This window comes from Mustela lutreola, chromosome 5, assembly GCF_030435805.1.
Source record: "Mustela lutreola isolate mMusLut2 chromosome 5, mMusLut2.pri, whole genome shotgun sequence".
Lineage (NCBI taxonomy): Eukaryota > Metazoa > Chordata > Mammalia > Carnivora > Mustelidae > Mustela > Mustela lutreola.
Window position 1 is genome coordinate 60,044,475 of NC_081294.1, and position 16,293 is coordinate 60,060,767.

At 41.4% G+C, this 16,293-nt stretch overlaps 1 protein-coding gene across 1 annotated transcript in view; it reads right to left on the bottom strand.

Moving 5' to 3' along the window:
* The window catches only part of LCP2 (lymphocyte cytosolic protein 2), a 43,293-nt gene continuing 27,000 nt past the window's right edge, over positions 1–16,293 (bottom strand). The window contains exons 11-21 of the mRNA XM_059174278.1: positions 13,782–13,807; positions 13,647–13,666; positions 13,445–13,552; positions 12,052–12,082; positions 9,884–9,896; positions 8,967–9,096; positions 6,981–7,030; positions 4,852–4,946; positions 4,167–4,244; positions 2,341–2,496; positions 1–732 (exon numbers count right to left, since the gene is read on the bottom strand). Of these exons, the coding sequence (XP_059030261.1) occupies positions 610–732; positions 2,341–2,496; positions 4,167–4,244; positions 4,852–4,946; positions 6,981–7,030; positions 8,967–9,096; positions 9,884–9,896; positions 12,052–12,082; positions 13,445–13,552; positions 13,647–13,666; positions 13,782–13,807 (830 nt within the window). The 3' untranslated portion in view covers positions 1–609. The remainder of the gene's footprint in view (positions 733–2,340; positions 2,497–4,166; positions 4,245–4,851; positions 4,947–6,980; positions 7,031–8,966; positions 9,097–9,883; positions 9,897–12,051; positions 12,083–13,444; positions 13,553–13,646; positions 13,667–13,781; positions 13,808–16,293) is intronic.

A 16,293-nucleotide genomic window follows, 5' to 3' on the forward strand; every position in this document is an offset into this window, starting at 1 on the left:
TAAAGCAAAAGACAAATTAATTTTAATCCTAGGAAGTTATCCCCTCATGCGTTTATCTTTTCATTAAAAAAAAGTACACAAAAATCCCCCCGGCGAAAAATACCAAATAAGAAAGGACAAAATCGTTTGAAGTCTCTTAAATTACTGCTGCCGAGAAACTGAATTTTAGAAATTGTCAAATTATGTATAAAACTAAGGATTGCCTCTGACTAACAAAGGTTTGGCTTTTTAAAAAAAAGTTTTATGTGATACCAAAAACTATTACTGTTTCATTTTTTTAAACTGACCTCAAATTATTTCTGTAGCTATGTAAACTTCTGTACTTTGAAATGGGTATTTCAAAATACACATTTTTAAATGAATGATTATAGTGCACTACTAGACTTCAAGTGTGAACAGGCACTTTACAAACATTGAAGAAGAATAAATAAATTATGAGATATTTGACAGTCTTCATTTCAAACACTTTTTTATGTGAAAGGTCAAAACCTTATGCTCATGTTGAGGGGTTTGATTCAGTCCCAAGTGTTTCTCCATTTACCACCATTGACTGATCTTCCCATGCTGGCAACAGAGGCAGGAGGAAGGTTCGTCTGTTTGGCTACCTTGCTAGGGATAACCGGCAGAATGCGTTAACGTGCACTGGTATCGGGAGCCTCGGTTTTTCCCATCAATGAGCAGAAGTGGCATTTTCCTGAAGTAGTCAATAATATCTGACACAGACAAGAAGTCCTGAAAATTTCAAAATATGGAGATACATCAACATTGGAATTAGTAGTATGAATTTCACCCTCAGTTTTTTTTTTTTTTTTTTTTTTTTAAATCTGTGTAATTTCCTACCTCTTCAAGTCATGAGGATGGTGAGAAAAAATGTGTAATACTTGGGAAATATTTTAATGATTTCTACTATAGCACTTTGAAAAAAATAATTCCTCAGCACCAACAAATTCGGGATAAAAAGTCTATATTTATATTTATGTTATATATATGTATATGTATATATATATATATATATATTTATATATTTTTTTAACTTTATGGGGGTCATAAATAAGAGGTCTAATTATGATACCTTTGCCTTAGGGTTGCTCTGTTTGTGTCTTTGGTTTTGGTTTCTGTATCCCTACTTCACTCTTAGTCACTAATAGTGTGAGGAGGTATAAGGAATCAGGTCAGACAGCATCCCCGTGTCTGGAGCCGATATCCGTAGCATTGCAGAAGAAATGATTCCTTCATGATCTCCCTGCTATGTCCTCACTGCCACCTCACGCTCACAAAGGCTCTGCAGCCAAATCTTTGCACCCATTGCCTTCATCACCTTATCCCTGATGGCCAGACTGGAAAAAAAAAATCCATCCTTCTAGACAGGGGTCAGAATTACACACAGGCACCCCAGACAACATCAAACACTTCATCTGAGACTACCTTGCTGGATGCCTCCTTCCAGGACAGCCGCAAGGTGTGGTCCACACCAGATGAACAGAAATTCTGGAGGGCAGACTTCTCTGCCCCTGCAGCACCTACGCAGCTCTAGCCACACTGAACCAGTGATCGAAACATTTCATCAGAAGCATGTGCTTTTTCCTACTCGTTTACATAATCATGAATTAAAAATACTTGGAGTAAAGTAGAAGCTAAGGCTTAATTGTTTTTCATTCTGGAAATGTTTGATTCAGTGGATCCTCCTCCTGGAACTTTGAACTTATAGAACATGTTTGGGGCTTAAGTTTAGCTGCTAGCTTCCTTTGCAAAAGCAGGGTTTTTTAAATTACCATCCAAAAAAATAATTAACGTAAACACTGGCGAAACAGAGGAAAATTTTTCTGGCAGTTTGACCACCTTCATTGGCCAAACCTCCATTTTAAGTGAGAAATGACCCAAGTATTTAAATAGTCACCACAACAAGAATTTTATTTTTTACCCCTTTCCAGATGTCAATTTTAAAAGATAGCCTTATAAGTACACTGCAATCTTACGTTAAAATTATGTTAGAGAGGTGAATGATAGAAGGGACTATCCTTTGACACCATCTAACTATATATTTAATTTAAATGTTAATTTTTTTAATTTTAAAAGTTAAAAGTTATACATGTGATTTTAGACTATTTGGAATTAAAGATATAGAGAAAGCCATAGAGAAAGACTCTATGGCACAGATAGTTACTGTTATTTTATTTCCTGCCAGTAAAGGACGGGCTTCACTAATGTGATCTTACTCTAACATTGTCATATAGTATGGACTCCCAAAGAATGTCACAGTAGGGTTCCACATTGGCAGGTATTCGAAAAGGCATAAATAAACAGAGGATTTGGAGAAGTTTTCCAACTGGAATTCCTTACCTCTTTCCCACGGAGTCCAGTTCCCAACAAGTAAACTTGGCTTTCCTCTTGATAGCGGATCTGGATGTTGTAAACTTTATCTTTGTACAATACCATGAGGACATATGGATTGGTTATTGTTTTTTTAGAGCTGTCTCTAACCAGGAAAGTGCCATCCTAAAAGAATAAATTCCTGTTATTATGTGAGCAGTAAATGTCCATACTTCTTTTTTTTTTTTTTTTAACTATTTATTTTAAAGAGAGAGCACGAGGGCATGAGTAGGGAGAGGGGCAGAGGAAGAAGCAGAAAGAACTCTCAAGCTGACTCTCTCCTGAGTGGGAAACCCAACTCAGGGCTTGATCCCAGGACCCTGACCTGAGCCGAAATCATGAGTCAGATATTTAACTGACTTAGCCACCCGGTGCCCCAGTAAAGGCTATACTTGTATTGCCTATAGGAGCAGTGGACAAGCCTCTAGAGATCTGGAAACTTAACCAGTTGACAAGTCAGTGAACATTTAGTTCCCTGAACGGTTACAGTCCCAGGTGTCATGGATTTCTTGGTTGTCAAGAAGCAGCAAAGATTGTACCAGAAAAATTTCCAAATTTCAAAAAGAATCTCTTTGAAGTCTTTTGATGAAAAAGGAATCTCTTTTTTTTTTGTAATAAAAGAAAATACTAAGTGGTTGAGTGGATAAAGAGCCAGACAAAATAAGGACTCTATTGTTGTTACTAAAGATCTGTCTTCCTACTACTGGGTGCTAATTCACTAACCTTTTCTTTCCATAGCCAAAGTCAGAAAAGATACAAATGCCTCTGAAATTCACCCATTTTAAAACCTCATGATCACCACATCTTCATCATTAAACATCTGACCATAAACAAATGTGGACCATCCTCTGTTCTTACCACTTTTTTCTTCTATATATTAAAATAGTGTTGTGATTTGTCCTGTACTTTCAAATGTCACTCCATAAATTATTGTTACATAATATTTATACTGTAAAGATCTAATATCAAAATAGGATTAATTAGTAAGGCAGCTTTAAACTACTGCCTCATTTGTATGTTGAATCATGATGGCTTTAGAGAGCTATCAATCTACAAAAGTGGCTTTCATATGTTCTTTTTATTTCAACTGAGTAAATTCCATTCAGAACCTCTTCTATTCAACAAATATACCTGTGGACCGTGATTCACAGACTAGAATTTAGAGTTTTGAAAATTCCTAGAACCCATACAGAACACCCAACCAATGAAATCAGAAATCTCTCTAGATGAAACCCAAGAATCAGAATTTTTAAATCTCCCCAGGTGACTTAAATGTGCAGCTAAGATTGAGAACTATTCTTGTAGACTCAAAATGTGAGAGATGAAGAAGAATCTTTGCTTTTCTTTCTCTGATGTATAGATTTAAGGTTAAGTTTTATCACCAGACCATAGGAGATCTAGAAATTAACCTAGAAATTTCTAGAGGAAAGGGCAAAAAAGTTGCTGGAAGATGCAAGAAGATGGAACCAGTAAGATGTTCGAAGTTTAGAAGAAAGGATCTCCTTTTGATAAGGTATGCTTCCTATGACAAGACAGACCTTTATCGTTAATAAAAATCTCCTCAGATTCTGCCAGCCTAATGATTGCCTTAATTTAGATTTTTCCCAGATTCCAGGACTCATTGCTATGGATGCTGGTAGGTCTAAAGTTGTCACTAATGGGTCCTCTTGGTATTACAGCATGAATATCACCTAGCAGAATTCCTAGCCTGTAATTGGTCCTCAATAAAAGCCTGTTCCCCTTTTCTCCTTCCATTAATATTTATAACTACTTAAAAACAAACTTTAGCACAGTACCTGGTTTATCTTTCTAAGAGCAGCTTCTGCTTCTGGTCGGGTAATGTAAGAAACATACCACTCTTCATTTAATGAATTCTGAAAATGTAAATTTTTAAAAACTGAATAAATTTTGCAGTTACATATGTAAGTGAAAAGAAAAGCCTCCAAGTAATCATTTTCATAAATCACCAACTCAATTCCATGAGCATTGAAACATTTGTTTTCTTAATTTGAATGTGGAATCACTTATGTGGGGCTAAATCGAAGATACTTTGCATGAACCGCTCTTTATCATGACTTTGTTTGCAAAAGTATTTGAGATTAAGCATTCCATATATAATGGAAGCTTTAATCAGGAAAGATAGACATAATAATTTCCTCAGTTTAGTATAATATACTTAATGAAAAATCTGGGTTAATGAGCAGTTAAGTGACTTATTCAAGGTCATAAGCTAGAAAACAAATGAAAAATAGGTTTGTTTTTTTTTTCTCACTGTTAAATGCAAAACACACATGTGCTATTAGAAGAGTCTGAAAAACACTAAGAAAAAAGAACATATTCTTCACCTGTATCCCTTCCCTTTAATTCACTTTAAAAAATTAAGGGTAATTTAAAATAATAATAAAATACAAAGGAGTATCAAATGGGAGGTTCTGGTTATTTGCTAGGAAAAAAAGAAAATAAAAATATATGTCTAAATACCTCTTCTTCGCCAGAAGCCAGTGATCGAGGTTTGTTTGGAACTGGCAAGGAAAAGTTTCTTCCTTCGGCTCTAGGAGGTGGTCTGTGGTTAAGGCCTTCAAAAGTATAGCATTTTGAAAGTTAACTTGTTATAAGCTATTTTTCATTTCTATTATCACACATTCCCCCCCTTAAATGTCCTTACAGTTGTTCCCAGCAATTAACATTTCTAGAAGCCATAGCTTCAAAATTAATGTTCACATGCTCAAAACTACAAGGGTTGTTGACTGTTCAGGCATCATTCTATAGCCATGTCAGTGAAAGTTTGAGGACAATTCCACAAATTAGAGTGATTTCTTAAATGTGTATGGTACATAATATAAAATAACTAGTCCATTAATGAAAAAGTTGCAGTCGTTTAAATGTGATTCTCAAAAAGAATATTCAAGAGACCGGTTTTTCATAGGCTCCAGCACAACCAAAATGGATTCCCAACCACTGATATGGTGACAATGCAGTAATAAAGAGAATTAGGTCCTCATTTGTTTACATAAGAAGAAATATAAGTTATCCAAGACAAGGTGAAATTACCTTGAGGATATTGTTAGCTTTTAGAACTAGGGTTTGTGACCTACTATGCCTGATAAAATTTTCTAAAGGGGTAGAAGTGTTCAACTCTCACAGAAGACCCTCTCAACAACCTAATCCATCAAGAAGTCTGTGAGTTATCTATAAATTACCCAGTGTTTGTGCCTCACCTTCCCTAACGTCTTATTGTCTTGTTTATGGTTCCCTGAAACTTTCTGAGTCTGAGAATGTGTTTCCCAATCTCAGCAAAGGATTGATTGCATTGATTTGTAATCGCCAAGGCTGTTTTCTCTATGCCAGAACGGCTGTTAAGAACTGAAAAATTCTGTGAGCTGAATGGTCTCTGAATTATTCATGTGTCATTCATTCATTGTTCAACACATATTTATTCAGCACTACTCTGCCCAGGCCTTAAGTGAGGCACCCCTGTACCCTACCTTTAATCCTCACAGCAACACCGCAAGATGTGTATTATCTTCTTTGGAGAATGAGGGAACAGAGGCTCCTAGAGCCTGAACAAATCATGTGCTCTTAGTGGCTGGGTCAGGACTTGAACCTGTGATTCCCAAACATTATTCTGCATAAGTAAGAATCACTGGGGGAGAGGGGTTTGAATCACCCAATCTGCATTTAACAAGCACTCCAGGAGGTTTCCATTGCTGGGTTGTTCCTCCCTCAACAATATGCCCCAAGGGGCCAACTGCTGCCCCAAGCCACATAGCCAGGAGAATTACCAGGGAAGGACTGAGGTCTCCTGGGCCAACCTAGCAGGGTTCTTCACCATGGTGTTCCCTGGTGATAAGCAGAACAGACTGCCCTGACCTGCTCAGATGCCTTCTTAAGGTTCCTAAGGCCTAAACAGATTTTCCCTATCCCTACCTTTGCAGTCCAACATGGCAGATACTTCATACTGTTTATTGAATAAAAGAAACCTAACTACATAGTTAGGTTAGTCAACAGCATCACATGAGGACTTGCTAGAAATGCAGACTCTCACATCCTACCCCAGACCCACTGAATTAGAATTTTAACACATTCTGTATTTATAATAAAGTTTGAGAACACTCTCAGCAAATACTTGTCATGGACACCCAGAAAAGGAATTAAAAATGCAGGTCCTCATCCAAACTTACTGAATCAGAATCCTGGGGGGGCTGGGTTCTCCTAATTTGTATTTTAAACATGTTCCTCAACTCACAACTCAAGGATAGATTCATTATAGAAACCTAACACTACAGAGAACGCCAGGCACTATCCTGAGCTCCAAATACAAATAGCAGGGAGGAAGAGCTCTCTGTGCGGAGATTAAGGCCAAGGCCACCTTTCTGAGGCAGGGTGTGTGTGTGTGTGTGTGTGTGTGTGTGTGTGTTTTATGTAGTAGCATCCTAGCATTCCAACAGCCCTGGCACATGGCAGAAACTGCATTAAATAATTGAATGAGAAAACATATCTTTTTGCTTTTAGGAAATAACCAGATCTTTGCCAAAAGGCTTCGGGATGGTTAGGAATCCAGTCATGGAGACATATTGCCTGGAGTGGTCATTAGAGCCCAGAGTACAAACCTTGAGAGAAGTATGGTGGCAGGGAGGCACTCTGCGGGAAACCACTATTACTGCGGAGACAGAAAAAGAACAGATTTACGCTGGGTTGGGCTGAAGAGGCTGATGGGGAAGCTGGGTTAGGGAAACCCACTGAATGCTGCTTCATTTGTGACTACTACCACCCCTCCCTGAAGCCTTAGCAGCTGAGCAAAGAGGAGGGGCTGACAGAGCCCATCCCACTCCTGCCCAAGGTCAGTGGGATGCTAGTCAGTGGGATGCTAGTCAGCCCCAATGCTAATAGACTCTGATAGCCAAAACAGTAAAAATCTATAAAAGGCATTGGAAGATTATTTTTAAGAGTTGGCTGCAATTTAAGGCCTTTTTGTTTGGGGAATAGCAGACGTCCTCTGGGGAGAGGACATTTCTTTTGGTTAGGAGCACATGTGAAGGGGCATGTCGTTTGGGAACTGTGAATCCTGGGGCCTGATGGTCCACAGAGTGGGAGGTGGCTGGATGAAAAACCCAGAGAGGGCCAGGTGGCCCGGACAGACAAAAACAGTATCTTCAAGGATGCAGGTGGGAGGAGGCGTTGCTTGCTCCAGGCTGAGCAGCCATTCCCCCACCCACTAGCCCAACTGATGTGGGAAACAGAGGCAGAAGAAAAATTATTAAATTTCCTTACCCACTGACAAGCCCTTGAAACAGGCAGAATGACATTCCTCTAGGAAATCACCCCCACCGCAAGGCTTTGTTAAGGGCAAAGGGCAATCCTAGCCTGACCGACCCCTACCCCCAACCAGGATCCTGTAAGTCTACTTTAACAATTCCTTTGGAAACTTCATCTCTAAACCCTCCAAGATATGTGTTGATAATCATTCCCAAGCATATGGCCCACTGATACACATCTAAAGGGTCTCACACAAAGGTTTTATTAACAGTAATAATGTTTTCCCCAACAATAGCTAGCCCCTCAAGGTCCTGAAACCTTGCTTCCAAAATTCCTTAGAGACTTACACCATCCCTAACCCCCTCCCAACTTACAAATATATAATGGACCATTCCTCACATTCTCCCCCCACAGCAGCTCTTTCTGTCCATGGGTCCTGTCCCCATGCTTTAATAAACCATCATTCTGCACCAAAGATGTCTCAAGAATTCCTTCTTGGTCATCGGCTCCAGACCTCACCCCACTGAACCTCACTTACATTCTGAAACTTTGTCACAACTCTGTTCTGCTCTGCTCTGCTCCGCAATGGCACTGAATGGTCTTCAGCACCGAGAAGGGACAGCGTTGGGGCCCAGGGAGGGATGGAGAAGAATGAGAAAACGGCAGAAGTAAAACAGCGAGAAGAGTGAGAAGAAACAGCAGAAAATCAAAGCAAGAGGCACACAGGGACCATGAAAAAAATTCGAGACTCCTAGATATCTAGCAGGAGTAGCAAGGTCGTGCTGGTGGTTTTCTCCCATACCCAAGGTGGGGGCTGGACATCTTCCTTTGCTTAGTAGAGAATAAACATAAAGGCCTGGGGATTCTGAGGCCAAGAGGGAAAGCACCCGGGCTTATTTAGGAAGAAATGTGTGGGCCCTGAGAAACGCTGTTGCTGTTGAGAAAGCCGGCCTACTAGGGACAGAGCCTAGGCAGTGTATTTGCAGCATCTGCTAGGTCCTCCCATCCTCAATCTGGATGAACTCCAAGTACTTAAATTAATTGAGTTTCTTGAGTGTAATTCACAAAGTGAAGGCATTCTCCATTACTACTCCAGGGGTACCATGGGGCAGTCAATTCTGTACCCCTCCAATCCCACGCACAGGGACTCCAAGAGCAGCAGCATACTAACACGTGTGGTTGTTTGTGCCCAGCCTGGTTTTGTTTCTGAAGACCCAAAATGTTCTGACCTGGCTACCACTGGCTCATTTCTTTCTTCCCCAAACCACCCAACATGAGTTCTTATCAATGGACCTTGGTGTGATGTTAAGTTAACACTGAAAGACAACGTTACCACAGACCTTTCAGAGAAAGCTCCAGGCATGTGAGGTGACGGGAGGGCGTGCTTGGGTGACGGCTTGGTGGATCTGGAAGGGAAAGTATTGGAGCTCATGGAAGGCATTGTGGGCTGAGGTAAAGGTCTTTGATGCACTGTGGGGGGAAAAGAAAAATAAAACAGATTGTCAGGATCCAAGTGTCACAGGAACCTTCCAGAACTGCTCCCCCATAAGTTAAAAACAGCTGGTCAAAAGATAAAATGTAATTATGAAGTGGTAGGCTGGAACCCCACCCCCAGGGTTTTTCTAGATGGTTTGCCACCTTAGCGTGGCCATTCCATATCATTCTCTATAATATACATTTATCTTATCTTTTTATTTTTGAAATGCTTTCTTGGCAGAAAATTGTCAGTTGGAAACCATATAAATTTCAGAAATGATTCACAAGTTTTGTTTTACGTAAGCCAAATTTTATGCTGTCTCATTTATCTACAGATAGTGATCCTTTCCTGTATTAGAAGGCATAAATACTAGAAATTTTTCTATCAAACCATGTATGCAATTTTTAATTTTGCTGTACTATTATTTGCACCATTACTTATGAACATAACAGTTCTCTTTGGTAACCCAGATAAATAATGCAGTATATGAACTGATATATTTCTACTTAATACTGATTTAACAAATATAATTAATTCTTTTTTTTAAAGATTTTATTTATTTATTTGAGATAGAGGGAGAGCAAGAGCAGGGACAGAGGGAGAAGCTCTGGGCTTGATCCCAGGACTCCACGATCATGACTGAGCAGAAGGCAGATGCTCAACAAACTAAGCCACCCAGGCCCCCCATGGGTTTCTGTACTAAATAATTCTATGTGAAAGCCCGAGCAGAAAAATGAAGGAATGAGTTATAAGTTGTAAGAAAGCTTTTTCTGAACATACCATCATCTTCATCCTGGTAAGGGAAAGAAAAGGAAAAAAGGTATTAGTCTATCATCAAAACATAATTCCTGAAAGAATTGCATCTTAATCAAAGAAATGTCTCTCTTTAACAGTTGTATGTCTCCATAATAAATACAAATGTGGAGAACAGTAGAGCTTGTTAAGAGGTTCACAATTTCTTAATACAAACAATCATTTAAGGACACTCCAATCTGAGACTCTCAGAAAAGATTCTAAGGTGCCCAAAAGGACCAAAAGACACAATAATAGTGGCAATATCTACTATGTGCCCCCCAAAGATTTATACACAATGTCTCATCCCATTCTCCTAGCAACCCTTTAAAAATTTAACGTCCTCATTTTACAAATGGAAACGTGGTGCTCAGGAAGGAGTCCTAACTTGCCAAGGGTTACAGAAATGGATTGGGCCCCTAATTTGTCTGGCCCAAGGCTCAGCTCCCTTAAAAGCAACTCCACCTTCCTTATGGACCATGTGGTTTACAAGGTGTCTACACTGCTCAGCATCTATCTCCAGGCAACCTGTGAAATAGGCAAGGGAGGAGCTATTTGCTGTACTCCTTAGGTGAGAAATGACGTTCCAAGAGGTAAATGATTTTGCCACTGACCAGCAGGCCAAAACTGCCAACACACTAGCGAAGAAAGATCACCTTATTCAAAATATTGTTGCAAGGACTGTGTTGGTTATTACAAATGCCTGGTATATGGGGCGTGCTCAGTGAAAGTCAGTTGTCATTAGTCCTACCATTGAGATAAGAAGAGTCATAGCCAGAATCGTTCATCCCAGTTGGCCAACTGGGAGTCCCAGCAAAGTGTTGCATAGATAAATGCACATGGGCTCACTGAATGCCCACAATGAAATCCCTCTTCAACCCCATAGCAACCATGTTATGTTTCTTTCTACAGCACTTATATTCTCATGACATGAGCATTGATCCTTCCAGAAGCTGGGAACCTCATGAGTATAATGTTTCCCTCACTTTCCACCTTGTCTCCTCTTTGTCCCCGTGACTCTGCAGCCAAGATGCTATCCTTTCTGTCCCCATAGGATGAACAGGAATTGTCACCCACCTGCCTTTTCTGTGTATATTCCTGAGGCAGGAATGTGCCTGGGATTTCTTTTAGGATGACTCTATTCTGTGCCCTCCCCACCATTCAATGACATCATAAACCTCACCTCTAAGAAGTCAACCCTGACCCCTCAAGCCCCATCAATTACTATCTTGCCTCCCCTCTAGAGCTCATTTCATGATCATATGCTGTTTACAATGTTGGGTGTGGGTCTGCCTGTCTTTCATATCCTAGCACTGTATCTGAACTGTCACAGCATCTACCACAGAGCTACAAGACAGCAGGCACTTGTAGGCTAAGACCTTAAACAGGGGTAGGGGTGTGATCACCTTCAGAGGGCTTATAGTGTAAAGGAAACCAGACAGACCTGAATTCCTATCTGGCTAATCACTAACTATGCAACTTGTGATGAGTCTCTTACCCTTTTGAGCTTTGATTTCCTCTTAGTAAAAGAAAAACAATGACTCTTCATAGGGTCATTAAATGCAAAACGTGTAAAGCTGGGGTGACCAACTACCCCAGTCCCAGTTTGCCTGAAACTGATGGGGATTCTGGGACATAAGATTTTCATTGCTAAAACTGACCTAAAACTTTCATTGCTGTTCCCCAGGCAAACAGGTCATCATCCAAAAGCCACTAGCTCACCGACATGCACACAGTAGGCATTCAATAACTGCTATTCCCCCTCTTATTCAGGTCATGAAGTTATTAAAAGGGAAAACAGAGGCCTTGTAAACTTTGCTGCGAGGCCTAGACTCTTGGGCATCCGTCCCTCCTTTTTATCCTTCCCTCCAGCTATGGTTACTTTACCCTGTGAATTATCACCTGGCGATGGGGCTGGGACTCACCCAGCCACCCTGGGAGCTCTCAGACGGACCAGAGCTAAGCAATGCCTCACTGTGGACAGGAGAAAAGATGGAGCCCCAACAGGCTCCAGTATTTAGAAGCCTACTGTGTGCCTTCCTTGGTCTGTACGCTGGTCTTCAGTGAAGTCTGAGAAAGGCATGGCCCCAAGCTCCACAGAGCCTGCACTAAATTTCCCTGTGCCAAGCATTTACCAGATGGCATTTTGTACTTACGTTCTCTCTTCTGTCTTGTCCCCATCCATGCCTGAAATGAATTAGGGCAAAGAAAAAGACCTGAACATGAAGAGTTCCAACGAGCCAGCCTCAGAAAGCAGATAGCTTCACTTACTCTAATAATGAGAAATCAAACCCACTGAGCTGTGTCAAAATGGGGGAGGAAAAAAACAAACAAACAAAAAACACCCCAGCAGAAAAGCCAGGGAGCAGGAGTGGAGGGAAGGTTTGGTGACTCAGTGTTCTGTCACCATTACGAGCTGAGCTAGGCAAGCCCTTATTCTTTGAGCTACTGCAGCAAATAATTACATATATATAAAAAAGGTTTAGTCAGCAAACTAACTCTTTAGTAGCTATTAAATTTCACTGAGTAGATGTTTCTCCAAGCAAATGAAAACATTTTAGGTAATATTCTCCTTTGCTGATGTCTTAAAACAGCCATCTTGGGGCTCACCCTTCGGGTGAAGGGAAAGAAGCTGGAAAATGCTACTGCTCTGGGACTTTTCGGAGCTGCACAGGCTAGTCAGACAGATTTGGTGACAGCTGCCTTTGAGCTCTGGCAGGCAGCTGTGTGTCTGGGCCCACGTCAGGCTCTCCTTGGGCAGAGGGATATCTGTCAGATGCTTCACCTGCCGCCCTCCCATCATGTGTTTATTTAAGATATGGATATTTTGTTCATTATGTATTTTTTACATTCATTTTGGTTTTTAAGAAGATTCCATTAAAAAAAATCCATTCAAATATTAACTTGATTACTGAGGGTTTTTTCCGGTGCCTTCTAGCCGTGGCCCTCATTTAATCCAAAAGCCAGAGCTATGAAGCCTGATTACACTGATGAGAAAAAACAGGAGCCTTGGTTATGTTCTTAGTGAGTAAGGAGTACAGTGGAGCCTGACTCCCAATACATGTACGCTTTTGGTACACAGAACCCAAAAGACTTCACAGTAAATATAAAAAAATTAGAGCAGTCTTCAGTATTCTCCCATTATAAAATGTGACTGAACATTAAGGAAGATGCTTACAGTGACCTAAAAACCTCTCCCAATTATGTCCTCTCTGCTACTTGTCTTGAAAAATGACGTGCCAGTTACTGTTCCTATGTACTGAGATGAAAGGAAAAACACGAGCATGGGTTCGACGGGCTGAGGAGACGTGCTCCACAGACAGCAGCCATTCCCACCCTCCTGAGGAAGCATCTCTCCACTCCTTTCTTTGCTAGATCACTGTCCCCTTCAAAGGGACCAAGGACTTGACATCCAACCTAAGAAGCCAAAATTCCTCAAGCCCCAGGGGCGAAACCACCCACAATTTTCAGTTCCTTGTAGGCCACTGCTGGTCAGGTTGTTGGCGTGACCGCTCTAAATGAGGAACTCGGGCAACAGAAGACAGTTACCTGGGCACAGGTGGCTTCTTCCCTGGCAGGGGGCTACCCCTGTCATGCCTTTCGGTGGCTGGTGGTAAAGGAGGCTTCTGCATCTTGGGTAAATGCTCCCCGAGAGGCCTGCAGAGTTGAGAGAAAGGAGGGGTGAGAAACGTAACTGTGTCTCTGGGGCATGTACCATGTTTCCTCACACAAAGGCAACAGGGCACCTTACCTTCCGGAGGGGGCCGAGGGCTGTAAGACAGGAGGGAAGAGATGTGAGTGTCCTCAACACTTTTCAAAGAATAAAGACAAGACCCACAATAAAACAAAAATAAAAACAACCAAAACAAACCAGGGAAGCACTTACCTTGTCAGGAAATGGCGGCTTCTTTCCTGTAAAGGACAAACAGCAGGCAGTCCTTGAATACTTGATCGGATAAGCAGAAGGTATTGAAGCCTAGTTTGATGAGCCCTTGAGTCCCAGGCCTGAGCAGGCTGACTGGGTGTGAGCACTGGAGAATCATAGACTTCAGACCTGGGAGAGGCCTGCAGAGAGCCCCTAGTTTTACAGGTTCAGAGAAATTAAGTGGCTAGCCCAAAGCCACACAGAATTGTGTACACACAATGTTCTGGATTCTGGGCTCCTTTTCAACCTTTGATTTCATGCAACTGATGATAAGAAGGATGAATGTTTCCTTGGGATTTTGTGCCTCTTTCATCAACTAAGAAGTTTTTTGTATAACCTAAGTTTCTTCCTCTATCTGATATTTGCCCTGGAGGGGTTAATCTTACCCCAATCCGGTGGTACATTGGACATTACATAAAGTATTACACTTACTTTCTGGAAAAACTTTTAATTTGGGGAAGAGCATTTTGAGAGATCCTCCTGGTGGGGTGCAAGCCATTTTGTCTTAATTTTGGTTGGGTTTGGTTTCTTTCATGCTTTTATTTTTTTCTTGGAACAGACGACACGCAGACTCCCTAAAGAAATGCTAGGTGTACCTGAGAACTCTGCATTGCCAAATTGGTCAAAGCCATTTTTTTTAGATATTTATTTATTTATTTATTTATTTGACAGAGAGATCACAAGTAGGCAGAGAGGCAGTCAGAGAGAGAGGAGGAAGCAGGCTTCCTGCCAAGCAGAGAGCCCGATGCGGGGCTCAATCCCAGGACCCTAAGATCACAACCTCAGCCAAAAGCAGAGGCCCAACCCCCTGAGCCACCCAGGTGCCCCAAAGCAATTTATTTTTTATTCTGTCTGAAGTCCCTTCACATAGATATGCCCTATTTTTCCAGTACAATAAAAAGTACCACTTAACTGCATTTAACCAGCTCTTCGAGCAAATTCTCTGTGTCTTGAGCAAGTCATTTAAGGTTTTTGAGTCTCAATTTGCTTACCTGTAAAATGAGGATTACAGCCTAAAAATGCATAGGTTTGCTGTAAGGATTCGGTGACAATTTATATGCAGGGTCAGGCACACAATCCAAAGGTGCTGACAACTGCTAGATACTTCCTCTTGCCCTCATCTCTCCCATACTGCTGTGCAGTTAATACCCCAAGGTGAATGATGGGATTTTCACAGCAGGATGTACAGCCCAGGTCCTGGCAGGTCCTAAGAATCCGTCCTACTGTGAAGAGCTCACTGCCCAGTAGGAGACAGTTTTGTTGGTCTAAGAAATGTCTATTATTCATAACACTCTGGCTTAGGATGGAAACCCTACTTTACAGGGTTACGCAGAAAATTTGGATTTATATTCTTGGGCTTAAGTCGATTTTCTTTTTCTTTTTTTTTTTTTCTAAATCTTCTGATGTATGCATATTCTCTCGGCACAGTCTGTTAGGAGTCCCTGTTAAGAGCCACTCTCAAAACATCATGGACAAGGAAGCAATCAAGAGTATGTATTGTCAAGAAAGGGTCTCTTTAAAAACAGTTCTTTGGGGAGCCTGGGTGTCTTAGGTCATGATCCCGGGGTCCTGGGATGGAGCCCTGCATCGCATCATTGGGCTCCCTCCTCAGTGGAAAATCTGCTTCTCCCTCTGCCCCTCCCCCTGCTTGTTCTCTCTCTCTCTCTCTCTCTCTCTCTCTCTCGTCTCAGTAAATAAATAAAATCTTTAAAAAATAAAAAAAAAAAAACCCACAAACTATTTTTTATAAAAAAAGAATCTTTTAAGAGGAAACTTTTGTTCAAAAGGTGACTCTGAAGGATTTGATGTCTGCTTCTGATAGTAAGCAGGTCTGGGATCTGAACTTGAATCTCCCTGTCTCCATTGTCACATAATTTGAACAGTCCTCTGCAGCAGACTATTCTGAATTCAAAAACAGCTGACAGAGCTTTGCCTGAGTCAGCAGAGCTGTGGTCCAGTTGGGGAAACCGCAGCAAGCAAAAGAACTGAGGTTCATTTGCACACAGAGAGGAACCTGAGGCCACCCGAGACTACTGCCTTGCTCAGAGTGCCAGTCAGGAAGGCTGGGTGTGGCCGGGATTTGGGGCCCCTTCTCCTACAAGACTCCTAGCCCCCTCCCCAGAGCTCTCTACCCCAGAGCAAGGAAGATCCAGGGTCTCCGACTGTAATACGATGTCACTGGAAAAAGAGCACCCACTTTGAAGTCAGAAAGACCTGAGTTCAAATCCAACAGTGAGTTATGCAAATGTGGGAGAGTTCTTCAACTTCTGTCAACTTCAGTTTCATTGTCTGCAAAACGGGAAGAATACTTCACTCCCTTCATTGGATCGTTGTGAGGATAATGTAGGTAAATTATTTTTGGTAGGTAAAGTTCTCACCCCCAGAGGGGTGCTCAACAAACAGTTGCTAAGTTTTAGAATTGAATTGGAAATAGCTTTATAGACAGGTGGCCACACTCTAAGAACACTCTGGG